This window comes from Amphiura filiformis, chromosome 19 (genome assembly GCF_039555335.1).
Source record: "Amphiura filiformis chromosome 19, Afil_fr2py, whole genome shotgun sequence".
Classification (NCBI taxonomy): Eukaryota; Metazoa; Echinodermata; class Ophiuroidea; order Amphilepidida; family Amphiuridae; genus Amphiura; species Amphiura filiformis.
In genome coordinates this window covers 54436374-54448427 of record NC_092646.1, presented here as the reverse complement: position 1 = coordinate 54448427, position 12054 = coordinate 54436374, and the positions used below count along the sequence as shown (strand labels likewise).

Below are 12054 nucleotides of genomic sequence, written 5' to 3'. Positions count from 1 at the left end.
CTGCGTGAACAGACAATTTCTTTTTTGTGGCCATATGCGTAAACGAACCCTGATCGCGCATCAGATCGCGCTTGTATACAGGTGCGTTGGTACGCACCAACATATCCATCTACGCAATTAACTACGCATGGTGTCGCAGAAAAAAATGCTTTTTGACCTATTTTGGTCAATTTACGCGAAAACAAGGTCCGGTACCCCCAATTTTTTTTGCGCGATTTTACAGAGCTTTTTCTTTTTCATAACATATATAAAATTAAAAAATTTTGTCTCGACAATTTTTTTATATAACGCAAAAGGTGGTATATTTTGGACAAATTGCTGATTTTGCCATTGAAGTGTACAGAGATTTTTGGAAATGTACACCTCTTTTAAAACGGTTGTAGCTCAAAAGTGAGGTCCGGCACCCCCTGTTTTTTTTCCTGATTTATTATCTATACATATTAATGTACAAAATATGTCAATTTAAAAAAATTTCGTCGATAGGTTTAGTAACGACGGTAAAACCTTAACTAGCGGGATACCCGCGCTTCGCGCGGGTCCCCTCTAGATGAGTAAATGGTAGCGTTCACTATAACAGGAAAAATTACTGAACAGGTAGAATCATTGAAAAGGTACATTTTTATTTATCTAAATCTGTCTCTTCTAACATTTTCTTTTTTAGTTTCCTCTGCTTAGCTTGTGATTTTCCGTTTCCATGTTATTTATTTATTTAACCCAGTTCCCATTATTTTCTAAATCTGTTCTTTCTTACATTTCCTTTTTAGCATCTTTTTTTATTTTGTGCTTGTGATTTCCCGTTTCCATGTTTTTTTATTTAAGTCTGTTCTCATTATTTGAGCTTCTTTTTTTCTTACATTTCCTGAATAGTTTCTTTCCTTCCTTGTTTCGTTCCCGTTTCATTTAGTTACTTTAACCCGTTGGTCTAATTACTCGTACCTTTTTGTCCTCATTTTAATTTAATTTTTCTTTATAGTACCGCTTCATCCCGTGACCCGTCCATGTACCTTTTTGTCCTTTATTATTTTCCCTTCTTTCCCTATTATCATGGCCACTGGTCTCTGGCTCGCAAATCGTGTGGCTCTGCGCCGTTTACGCGCGCATTGGCGTAATGCGCATTACGCACGCGACGCCGACGCGCTGCCGGCCAGCTGCAGTGACGCGTAGGCCGGTAACCGATTTTCATAATAAAACCCCCGTTTTTACCCATATTTTCACTGTTTTTGCAGCCAATTCTTGACCGTTTTCAACCAAATAAAGTTTAAACACGTCCCCGTATATTCCTCGATCTCCCGTATGAATTTGGCGACATTTGGATCGAAACTGACGGAGCCTTTATATGCATACATGCATACATAGATAGATACATAGATACATACAACATTTCCCTATTTATAGTAAGATCACGAACTGATAAAAAAATGGACAACATCCCTATATCAAAAACTGCTTCCAGAGTTCGATTGAATTTATTGACTACGCGAAGCTCTAGATGGCGCTGATTTGCCCATGTGAACAGTGCGATTTTTAAACTTTGCGTGCTGTATTTCGTTTTCATGAGGGGGGGGGGCATTAATTCATAATAACCTTTTTAAAACTTTCTCGATCGTTATATTTGTTTGTTTGTGTTTAATTTGCATTTGTTTGTGCCCCACCCACACACACCCTTTTGAGCCCCCCCCCCCCCAATTACGTAAATTTCCAAATTTTGCGCAAAATGTGTCAATTTTGTACCTCCCCCCCCCCCGAAATTCACTTTGCCCTGCAATACCCCCCCCAATGCACCGTCCTGGTGCCGCCATGCACTGCCTGAGAAGAGGACTGAGTATGACTGAATATGACTTGGCACCATGGCTTTCATTAGGTTTAGAATTAGATATCAAAATCTATCTCGGATGTGCACACTCACATCTTTTTCCTTGTCACACTATAGCAAACACTGTCTCGACACTCGTCTCAATAGGGAGGAATATTGTTATGAAAATTAATCTGTTTTCAAAGAATCAAGGTCAAAATAAAGTAAAACTCGATCGCATGTTAAAACCCTCTTTCATGCTTTGTTCAAGGACCATCATCGGCATGGGAAGAGTATTGTATACAATCTTCCACACGGTGTCCAGAAATCTGGCGCTGAAAGACCTGAAAGACCCCTAATGCAAGACTGATCCGAGACCACAATCTCCCGAGTGAATGTTTGTCACTTACCTTACAACTCCCGCTTTCCTCAAGAATACCAGTCAGTCGAATTCATGTTACCTGAAATAATTTCTACAATGTTGTGTTTGATGTTTTGTTACTAGCCATCGCTACGAATGACGGACTCGTTGCTAAGATAGTCGCGTAAACGCCAATGACGCAAAAATAACGCGTGCGTAATCGCGCGTAAATCACTAGCGGGACACCCGCGCTTCTCGCGGATGAGTAAATCTGATGAGCGTTCACTAAAACAGGAGGAAATACTGAACCAGTCTACAGAATCATTGAAAGGGTAAATTTTTATTCATCTGAACCTGACCCTCATTAGGCCTACATTTCCTGTTTAGCATCTTTCTTTCTTTTTAGTTTCTTCTACAAGGACCAATTTTGTTCCATTTTTCAAAAGAAATTTGCTGCTTAGCTTGTGATTTTCCGTTTCCATGGTTTTTTTTATATTAATTTAACCCCGTTCCCGTTATTTTCTAAATCTGTCAATTCTTACATTTCCCTTTTAGCTTATTTTGTATTTGCTGCTTAGCTTGTGATTTCCCGTTTCCCTGTTATTTATTTAATTCTGTTCGCAGTTGGCTTTTTTAATTCATATTTTCTGATTAGTTTCTTATAGCTTTTTTTCCCTTACATTTCCTGATTAGTTTATTTCTTTCCTTCTTTAGCCTATTTTTATTCCCGTTTTCATTTTCTTACTGTAACTAACTATAACTAACTAACTGTAACTAATTTTCTGTTTATTTATAGTACCGCTTCATCGTTGCTTTCAACTTGAGACGAGACCACGGAATTAGAATTTTGTGGACAAGACACGCTGTACTTTTCATACACTACATACCTATAAATGTAAAAGTCTACTTCATTAACTTAATTATATCAGCAGCACACAGCTACATGGGCGGCTAGTTCATTATGGTTAAATTAATTATAAAAAAATGCTGCTTTCTTCAGTAGATACATGTAGCAATTTAAATTAAGCAAATGAAAATTGATAAAAATAATGAAAGCGGTCATCTTCAGTAGATAGCAATTACTTAATTAATTAAATGAAAGCTGCTATCTTCAGTACATAGCGGATTTATCTAATTTCATGAAAGCTGCTATTTGCGGAAAATAGCAATTTAAATCAATAAAAAATAATGAAAGCTGCTATATATAGTATATAGCAATTATTTATTTAATTAAATGAAAGCTGCTTTCTTCAGTAGGTAGCAATTTAAATTAGTTAAATGTCAGCCGATATCTTCAGTAGATAGCAATTTAAATTGATTAAATGAAAGTTATTCAGCAGATTGCAATTTAAGCTAATTTAACGAAGCTGCTATCTTCGCTAGATATCAATTAAAATTAGTTAAATAAAAGCTGTTATATTCAGGAGATATCAATTAAAATTAATAAAAAATAATGAAAGCTGCTATCTTTAGTAGATTGCAATTATTTAATTGATTAAATAAAAGCTGCTTTCTTCAGTAGATAGCAATTTAAATTAGTTAAATGAAAGCTGTTATCTTCAGTAGATAGCAATTTAAGTTAATTAAATGAAAGCTGCTATTTTCAGTAGATAGCAATTTAAGTTAATTTAACGAAAGCTGCTATCTTCAGTAGATATCAATTTAAGTTAATTAAATGAAAGCAGTTATCTTCAGTATAGATAGCAATTTAAATTAATTACATGAAAGCTGCTATTTTCAGTAGATAGCAATAATTTAAGTTAATTAAATGAAAGTTGCTATCTTCACTGGTAGATAGCAATTTAAATTAATTAAATGAAAGCAATTATCTTCAGTAGATAGCAATTAAATTAATTCGATGAAAGCCGCTATCTTCAGTAGATAGTAATTTAAATTGAATGAAAGCAATTATCTTCACTGGTAGATAGCAATTTAAATTAATTAAATGAAAGCAATTATCTTCAGTAGATAGCAATTAAATTAATTAAATGAAAGCCGCTATCTTCAGTAGATAGCATTTTAGAATTAATAAAATGAAAGCAATTATCTTCACTGGTAGATAGCAATTTAAATTAATTAAATGAAAGCAATTATCTTCAGTAGATAGCAATTAAATTAATTAAATGAAAGCCGCTATCTTCAGTAGATAGCATTTTAAAATTAATAAAATCATCATCATCATCAGTCGGCTGCGGAGCAGGCGACTAGGCCTACAAGCTTTCTCCAACTATTGCGATCTTGGGCAAGCGAAACAATTTTGTTTGGCTGCAGCATCCCTTCAGTATCTCCCAGGAAGTGCTGGACATACTGTAAGTACAGTGTGCGCGGCTGTCCCGGTTTCCTCTTCCCATGTGGTGGAATGTAAAGGGCATATTCTTTCACAGGCTCGTCGTCTTCAAGACGCAGTATATGGCCGAGATATTTGAGTTGATGAATCTTGACTCTGGCAACCAGTGGAGTGGTGTTGGTCAGATTGTAGATGGTTTCATTTGGAATCCGATCCACACTCTTGATGTTTAACATGACTCTACAGCAAGTTGTTGCAAAGGCATTGAAATCAAAACTGGGTAGCAATTTCAATGAATTAAATGAAAGCTGATATATTCAGTAGAAATTAATTAAATGAAAGCTGTTATCTTCAGTAGATTGCAATTTAAGTTAATTTAACGAAAGCTGCTATCTTTAGTAGATAGCAGTTTAAATTAGCTCAATGAAAGCAGTTCTTTTTAGTAGATATCAATTATTTGATTTATTATATGAAAACCGTAATATTCAGCAGATAGCAATTTAAACTACTAAACAAATGAAAACCGTCATCTTCAGCAGCACACAGCAGATAGCAATTATTTAATTAATTAAATAATGAAAGCTGCTATCTTCAGTAGATAGCAATTACTTAATTAATTACATGAAAGTTGCTATCTTCAGTAGATATCAATTTAAGTTAATTAAATGTAAGCTGCTTTCTTCAGTAGATAGCAATTATTTAATTAATTAAATGATTTCTTCAGTAGACAGCAATTTAAATTAATTAAATAAAAGCTGCTTTCTTCAGTAGATAGCAATTTAAATTAACTAAATGAAAGGTGTTATCTTCAGTAGATAGCAATTTAAATTAATTAAATGAAAGCTGGTATCTTCAGTAGATATCAATTTAAGTTAATTTAAGGAATGCAGATAGCAATTTAAATTATATGAAAGCAATTATCTTTAATAGATATCAATTTAAATTAATTAAATGAAAGCTGTTATCTGCAGTAGATAGCAGTTTAAATGAAAGCAGTTATCTTCAGTAGTTAGCATTTAAATTAATGTACATATACCTAAAAATGTAAAAGTCTTATATATGGTAGGCTACTTCATTAACTTAATTAATCAGCAGCACACAGCTACATGGGGCGGCTATTTCATTATGCATAAATTATCTGGAAGTTACTAGGATCACTTTGACCAAGTTTGAAGTTGGGGTTTGAAGACAATATTCTGTGAATCATACATTGCCTTTTCCCAAATAACTTATATTAGCTCATTAAATACGTGGATTAGCCTATTAATAAAAACAATACAATACGTAGATATTTAAAATAATTACATTTATTATGACAGACACTGACAACCATATGTCTGACAAAAGGCATATTGACCAGATATTGATCTGTTTAAAACATAGATCATTTTCAAAATTCCTCATATTCTATACATTAAGCATATTAAGCATTGTTTTGAAAGGAGTATTACCTCATCACTCACTATTCTTTTTTAAAAAGAGATAATTTTAAGACCACCGGAAATCTCTGGTTACATAATGTTTGTGTGTTAAAAAATCTCACCATACCATAAAAAAGAAGATGCTAGAGACTCCTTTAAGAGAAAAATGATGCATGTATCTTGAGATAGGTCTATACGTCGGCATTGAACTGAACTATCGGCATATCCTATTGAGATGGTCCCAATACCGATAAAATAACTGGAAGGAAGACTAAACCATGAGCTATTCCAAATAAGTTCACTAACGTTAAAGATTTGAAGAACACGCGGATTCCATAATGCGATGAAAACGCGCATATGAATATAGCGAACATAGTTGAAAGACTTCCTTGAATAATCGGCATGCCGACAGAGTACAAAGCACGAATCACACGATCTCTCCTCCTCCCTCTTGCCGACACGTAAGCCGACGTTATATGGATAGTGTAATCGACGCTAAAACCGACGCTCAGAATAAGTGCTAACAGCGACACACTGTGCAGATTGACGTTCCAAAATGTCATATATCCGATGACTCCTACGAGAATGGAGACGACGGAGACTGTCACGCAGACACAGCACGTCGCACTCGGAATAAGTAGGAATGAGACACAAATGATAGAGCCGATGGCGATCATCATATTTTGAACTGTTGTCGGTATAACAGCTACGAATTGATCGAAGTAAATAAACGCCGGGGAGTAAGCAATGGCATCAACTCGCAATCTTTAGCGACCTGCCGAGCTTTCAGCATCATGGCTTTCTCGTCATTGGAAGTAAAAAGGTCTTTACCCAGAACAAAATATCGTGAACTTTTGATCGATGTATTAGTTTCATCAAATACAATATCTAGTTGGAAAGGTTCAAAGGCAGGGATTAGTAAAAATTGTTCACGGAGTATGCTCATAAACAAATCTTTGGTGATATTTGAAATTCCAACAAGCTCCAGGAATCTTTTATACTCATGGAGCCAAGATATCGTCATACTCGAATCGTGGAAATGTTTATCTTCTTCTAATTTACTCAAAGTCCTCTCGATGATTTCTTGTGTCTCGGCCTCCCAGTAATTCTGCTCGGTCTTTATAACAAGACTAACTGCTGGTTCATAAGTCTTAAAATATTTATATTTAAGATCTAAAAACTTGCTAGCTTCTGAACCTTGACGGACTAGATCTTGTTCGGTCAAACCTTGTTCGACCATAGAACATCCCCATATCGCAACACCGATGTAACCCAGGTAGATGAACACTACTATTACTTTCATACACGGATTCAAAATAAATGGTCCAAAATAATTGCGGAAGAAAGTCATAAATGCATGATCCTCTTGGCCGTAAGACTTTGTAGTGTTGTCTGGTTGTTTGTCCATTTTTGAAACAAAATCTGTGACTTCGTCCCGTTTCGTCGCGACAATGGCATAAGGCTTTTGTATTCTTTTCATCGTGAAACAATGTCGCCCAGCCGCTTCGCGTCGACCGCTGAAAACCATGCAGGCGGCAAAAAACGTAATCTGGTAAATGTAGTCAAACACGACAGCTAATCCGGTGTAGACACAGAACGTCCGTATTGATACGAAGCTTGAGATGCTACCGACCGTAAATGCGAGAGTGTCCGTAACGGTAGTTGCGGTAATAGACATGACGGAGTCGGCAAGGGTTAAAGACATGCGACGTTCGACGGGCAGGTTGGTGTCTGTTTGTCGCCACGCTGCCAGCATAATGAAAGCATCGTCAAGACCACGACCTGGATAATGGAATGACGAAATGAGATAATACTGGTGAAGAAAGCTGAAGACATTAGGGGTCATTTTGGCACGAGCGGATTCTTTGCGCTGATTGTTTAAAACGCTCAGTCTTCTGGCCAGGGCCGAATTTACCTTTTGGGGGGCCATGGGCCAGGCCAAAATTTGGAGGTACCCCCAATACTGCCGTGAGGAAGGCATGTGCACTAAGGTGGCCAAGGTTTGGGTTTGGTTTATGTAAAAGATCGACAGTGGCAGCGGATGCATTGGAATTTAGACGCGGACAAGCATATTTAGTTCCAATGTAAGAACATTTGCGCATGATGAAACAAAATCAATTTCAGACTATTTTAGTCAAGGTGAATTTTACTATTTGAAGGGTCATGAGGGTTAGGGAACGCGATAAGAATTCTATTCTATTTTGGTCCAAAATATAGTTGTTTTCGGGGTAAAAAGGAAGATGCAAGCGGCAAATGTAAATCTGGCCATGCATTGCAAAAACTTGGGTGTTAAAAGTAACACCGGTTGGAGTCAATGGAGGACCTTTTGGTGTTATTGCTATTTAACCTTCAAAATCTTTGCGCAAAATAACACCAAGAGTGTAAAAATAACACCCAAAGTCTAAAAAAATAACACCCCTAGATGCGGTCCTCTATCGACTCCAGCCGGTGTTACTTCAAAAGAAATACAAAATGTCGTTTGAAGATCAAGCTTACCGATGATGATGAAGGGCATTGCGACTACCATATCCACAAAAGGCACTCCCACGAAGAACATAACCCCAAGAGCTGACAGCATTGCCAGTAAAGTTGAGACTAAGGCTGCGATGGCTAACCACGGCTTGCTGCGGACAGGGTCCTTCGTCATACAAGACCCAACCTGAATAAATAGGTACAGATGTGAGAAATTGTTAAAAATTGAGGTAGGCTATGTATTACACCATTATGGCAACAGACCTATATATACTATTGAGAGATGTGCGAGGATTTACAAATGATATGGACTAACTTACCGTAAATATCAGCAGTAAAGCAGCGGCTATTGGGAAGAGCACAATCATTTCATAAGTTGCTGCTTTCACCTCGTCATCGGGAGTCCTTGATGTAAATGTTACCACATTAACATCTTCCCAATCTGCCGACATTTTGCGCACTCTTTTAATGACAAAAGACTCAAACTTTGAATTAATTTCATCAAACTCTCCCTCTGATTTTAGATAATACAGAAGACGAAACGTTTTCGCTGATTTGACGGGTGAAAACTGTGTCTCAATCTCGTCTTCCATCCACAGTTCGACATCACCTAACTCAGCACCGAGAAAACCCACGTTGCCATCTGGCAAGAAACTATACGGGTATGAGATGTTATTGTCGGTAAAATAATCTTCGTTGTCTTCGTATAAAGTGAGTACAGTGTTAGCTAAACATGAATCGTGCCACTTGATACACAGATTTTCATACCTGTATGACACATTTCCTGAGATTGTTATATGATCTAAAACCATTTGGTGAACGTCGTAAGCCTTGTCTAAAAGCGCTAATATCAGAACATTTTGATCATCGTCCGTTGTAAATATGATTTGTATATAGCGTCCAAGTTCAGTTAATCTCGCCGGAGTCGCGTGGTCTTCCCACGACACCGACGAAAACAATTCATCAACAATTTTTCTTTCGGTTTTAGCTTTTCCATTTTGAGGTGTGTATATTTTCTCCTGGTTCGTTTCCATCGTTACATAACGGAACCCTACTGATAGACCGATGGTGACCAGAATTGGAAGGAGAAGTATCGGCCATGGATGACGGGCGACGATGCGTCCCCAGGCGGCGAAGAGATGGCGAAGACGATGGTCGATGCAGTCCAAGGGTCCGCATGATTTGCAACAGATTTCACGAGTTGTTTCCGAGTTGTTGTTGTCAGGGTCTAAAATCTGAACGTCTGTCGTAGTTTGATCGTCAATGTTGACTTGAACGACACTGAAATGAAAAGGCAAATTATTAGATGATCGTGAAAGAATACATTGCAGCATGTGGAGGAACTATGGAGAGTAGGACATGTGGATAGTTATGGTAAAACAATGCTTGGAAATCAGGACTCACGCTTTTTATTTTGACAAAATACCAGCCAGCACACAGGGGCGTGGTATCGTTACACTTGAAAAATTAATTAAACTCGCTAAATGCGGCATTTCATACGTCAAATTTTGACACCTCATTTGTTGCTCTCCAATCTTGTTGAAAAAAGTTGCAAGCATTTTAATGGCATAAGTTTGGATTTCAAAAGTTGCAGAAGTCCATATAATTATACAAAGAATTCTGCATAGATTACAATTCGGTACATAATATTAACTGTGCGCGCCGCGCCATTTTCATTTTAATTATATTTGTCGTGTGTTTGATTATAAATCGCTGAAAAGTAGACTTGAACCCAATAGAGAACTTAAAGAAAATCTGAAGAAAATGGCTGTTAGTCCATCAAGTCAGACACAGCCCTGGAAGGTTTAGCTAGGCCGCGTCATTTTGAGAAAGTGGAACAGCATTGACCATGTTGATCAAGAGGAAATATATAAGACATCCTGCCCTTTTATCCCTGGCTATATACGCCACTGCCTCTGGACCAGACTCCACTAACATGACTAGTGATGTTTCGAGGGGGGGGGGGGGGCGTATTCAACGATCAGTCAAAATTAATAGGAACATTTTCACGGGAATTTTTTCTGGACACGTGACACCCATGGGCGCAGACATATTAGCATTATGGAATGTGACCCCGAGCACAACGGGTGGTCTTCCAAATGCATTTGAATATGAAGAATTCGTCCTTTGATGCAAAATAAGTTAGTTGTCGCAAGTTAATAATATTATGGAAAGAGTTTCCGTAGATAAATATTTTTTCCGTAGGTAGATATTTTTGAAATTACGTTTTGATGATATTGTGAAAAAATTAAGATCACATGATATTCAATAAATTTGCAATGCACACATTTCTATCAAAATTGCGGCCAAGAATACTATTCCAGTTCAAAATTACTAAGACTTATAATAGCGAGGTCACCGCCGGGGGTCAGGGATCGGGCTCGAGGTTACACTCACATTGATACGCATTGGTCATTCCAGAAAATGTTCCCGTGAAAATTTACCTAATGTTGACTGACGATTGGACGGATATGACCCAGGCCATAGAAGTCTGTCATCTCGCTGTCTGATACATCTGATGTTCATGATGTTGGTGCATAAACTTGTATGATAGAAATATTTAAAGGATGTCCTTGCAGTCTTACAGTCATCACTCTCTCATTTATTGGATTATATCTCAAAACACACTTGGCTGTGGTTCTTTCTATTATGAAACGCACACCTCCTCGTTTCCTTCCAGTATCTTTTCCAGAAGAGAGGAACATATTTCCATCATCTGTAAACTTCCCTTATCCAAGCCACCACAATTCTGTTACTCCTAGGAAATATTGTTTACAACCATCTCCTTCTCCACAACTTCAATCTTTCCTCCTGACATACTGCGTACATTCCAGTATGTCAGGAGGAAATAACTTGTGCTTTAAAGCGCTTACATGTATTAGTCTCCATTCTTCCAGGCGCTTCCATTCAAGCTCCCGAACCATGGATGAGACACATGCTATCTGGGCGGAAATCTCTGTTGACAAATCTGGCAGCTCAATTTTGGACAGCTTCCACATCAATGTAATTCTGGGTCCCAGATATGGTAGCAAAATATTATAACTGGTGTCTGACAAGCATTTATTATATGTCGTGGCTTTTACATCTTATTACAGCAGCTTTGGAGATGGTATTGACGATATGATTGTTCCAACTGAGCTTGTTGTTGATGGTGATATGTATGTATGATTGTCCAGAGTTGAACATGACATGAGATCATCTTCAAGGAAGGAGTTCAGGTTTACCACATGTACAGTTATATCTCCTCTGGCCACATTTAGAAAACAATTCCTCAATAACTTGGCTCACTAACCCAAACTCACCCAGAACACGATCATGTCAGAAATTAATATTTTGTTCTGGGTCTGATTATTCGGACTAAAACTCACCTATATTCTGGATCACTCTTTTCATCCAAATCGTCTCCATCGGCATTCAGTATACTGTACGATGTCGAAGGCAGGAATCTACGTATTATACCGAGCTTCATCGCTTAGGGTCGCGAGTGATACTGTTAAACGATTATATTCCAGTTCTAATATATAGGCCTATTATGTTTAGTTTTCTTTCACCATGGTAGTTCAGAACATATTGACGTTGGTCTGCATGTCATGTAATTTGATTATTTTATCTAGGCATATAATATTTTTGTTCATCGGCATTAATATAAAAGCACATGATGATGGGAGTCAATATTCATTCATACTATATAAATATAACAATCGATAATTGATTCTGAAGG

The 12054-nt window shown here is 37.3% G+C and overlaps 1 protein-coding gene across 1 annotated transcript; it reads right to left on the bottom strand.

The window, feature by feature from the left end:
* Positions 1 to 5731: 5731 nt before the first annotated feature.
* On the bottom strand, positions 5732 to 11816 carry LOC140141499 (patched domain-containing protein 3-like). Its single transcript, XM_072163384.1, has 4 exons — positions 11702 to 11816; positions 8654 to 9614; positions 8358 to 8520; positions 5732 to 7643 (listed from the first exon to the last, which is right to left on the bottom strand). Exons 1-4 carry the CDS (start codon positions 11800 to 11802, stop codon positions 6568 to 6570), a joined length of 2301 nt encoding a protein of 766 aa, XP_072019485.1. The 5' UTR covers positions 11803 to 11816; the 3' UTR covers positions 5732 to 6567.
* Between the last annotated feature and the right edge of the window lie 238 nt (positions 11817 to 12054).

What these genes read in the sequence shown, in the direction of transcription:
- LOC140141499 (XM_072163384.1), bottom strand. Translation starts at nt 11,802, where the DNA reads ATGAAGCTCGGTATAATACGTAGATTCCTGCCTTCGACATCGTACAGT. An exon ending in CTTTACTGCTGATATTTACG is followed by an intron (nt 8,521 to 8,653) that starts GTAAGTTAGTCC and finishes CTATTTATTCAG; the next exon opens with GTTGGGTCTTGTATGACGAA. An exon ending in AATGCCCTTCATCATCATCG is followed by an intron (nt 7,644 to 8,357) that starts GTAAGCTTGATC and finishes TCCATTATCCAG; the next exon opens with GTCGTGGTCTTGACGATGCT.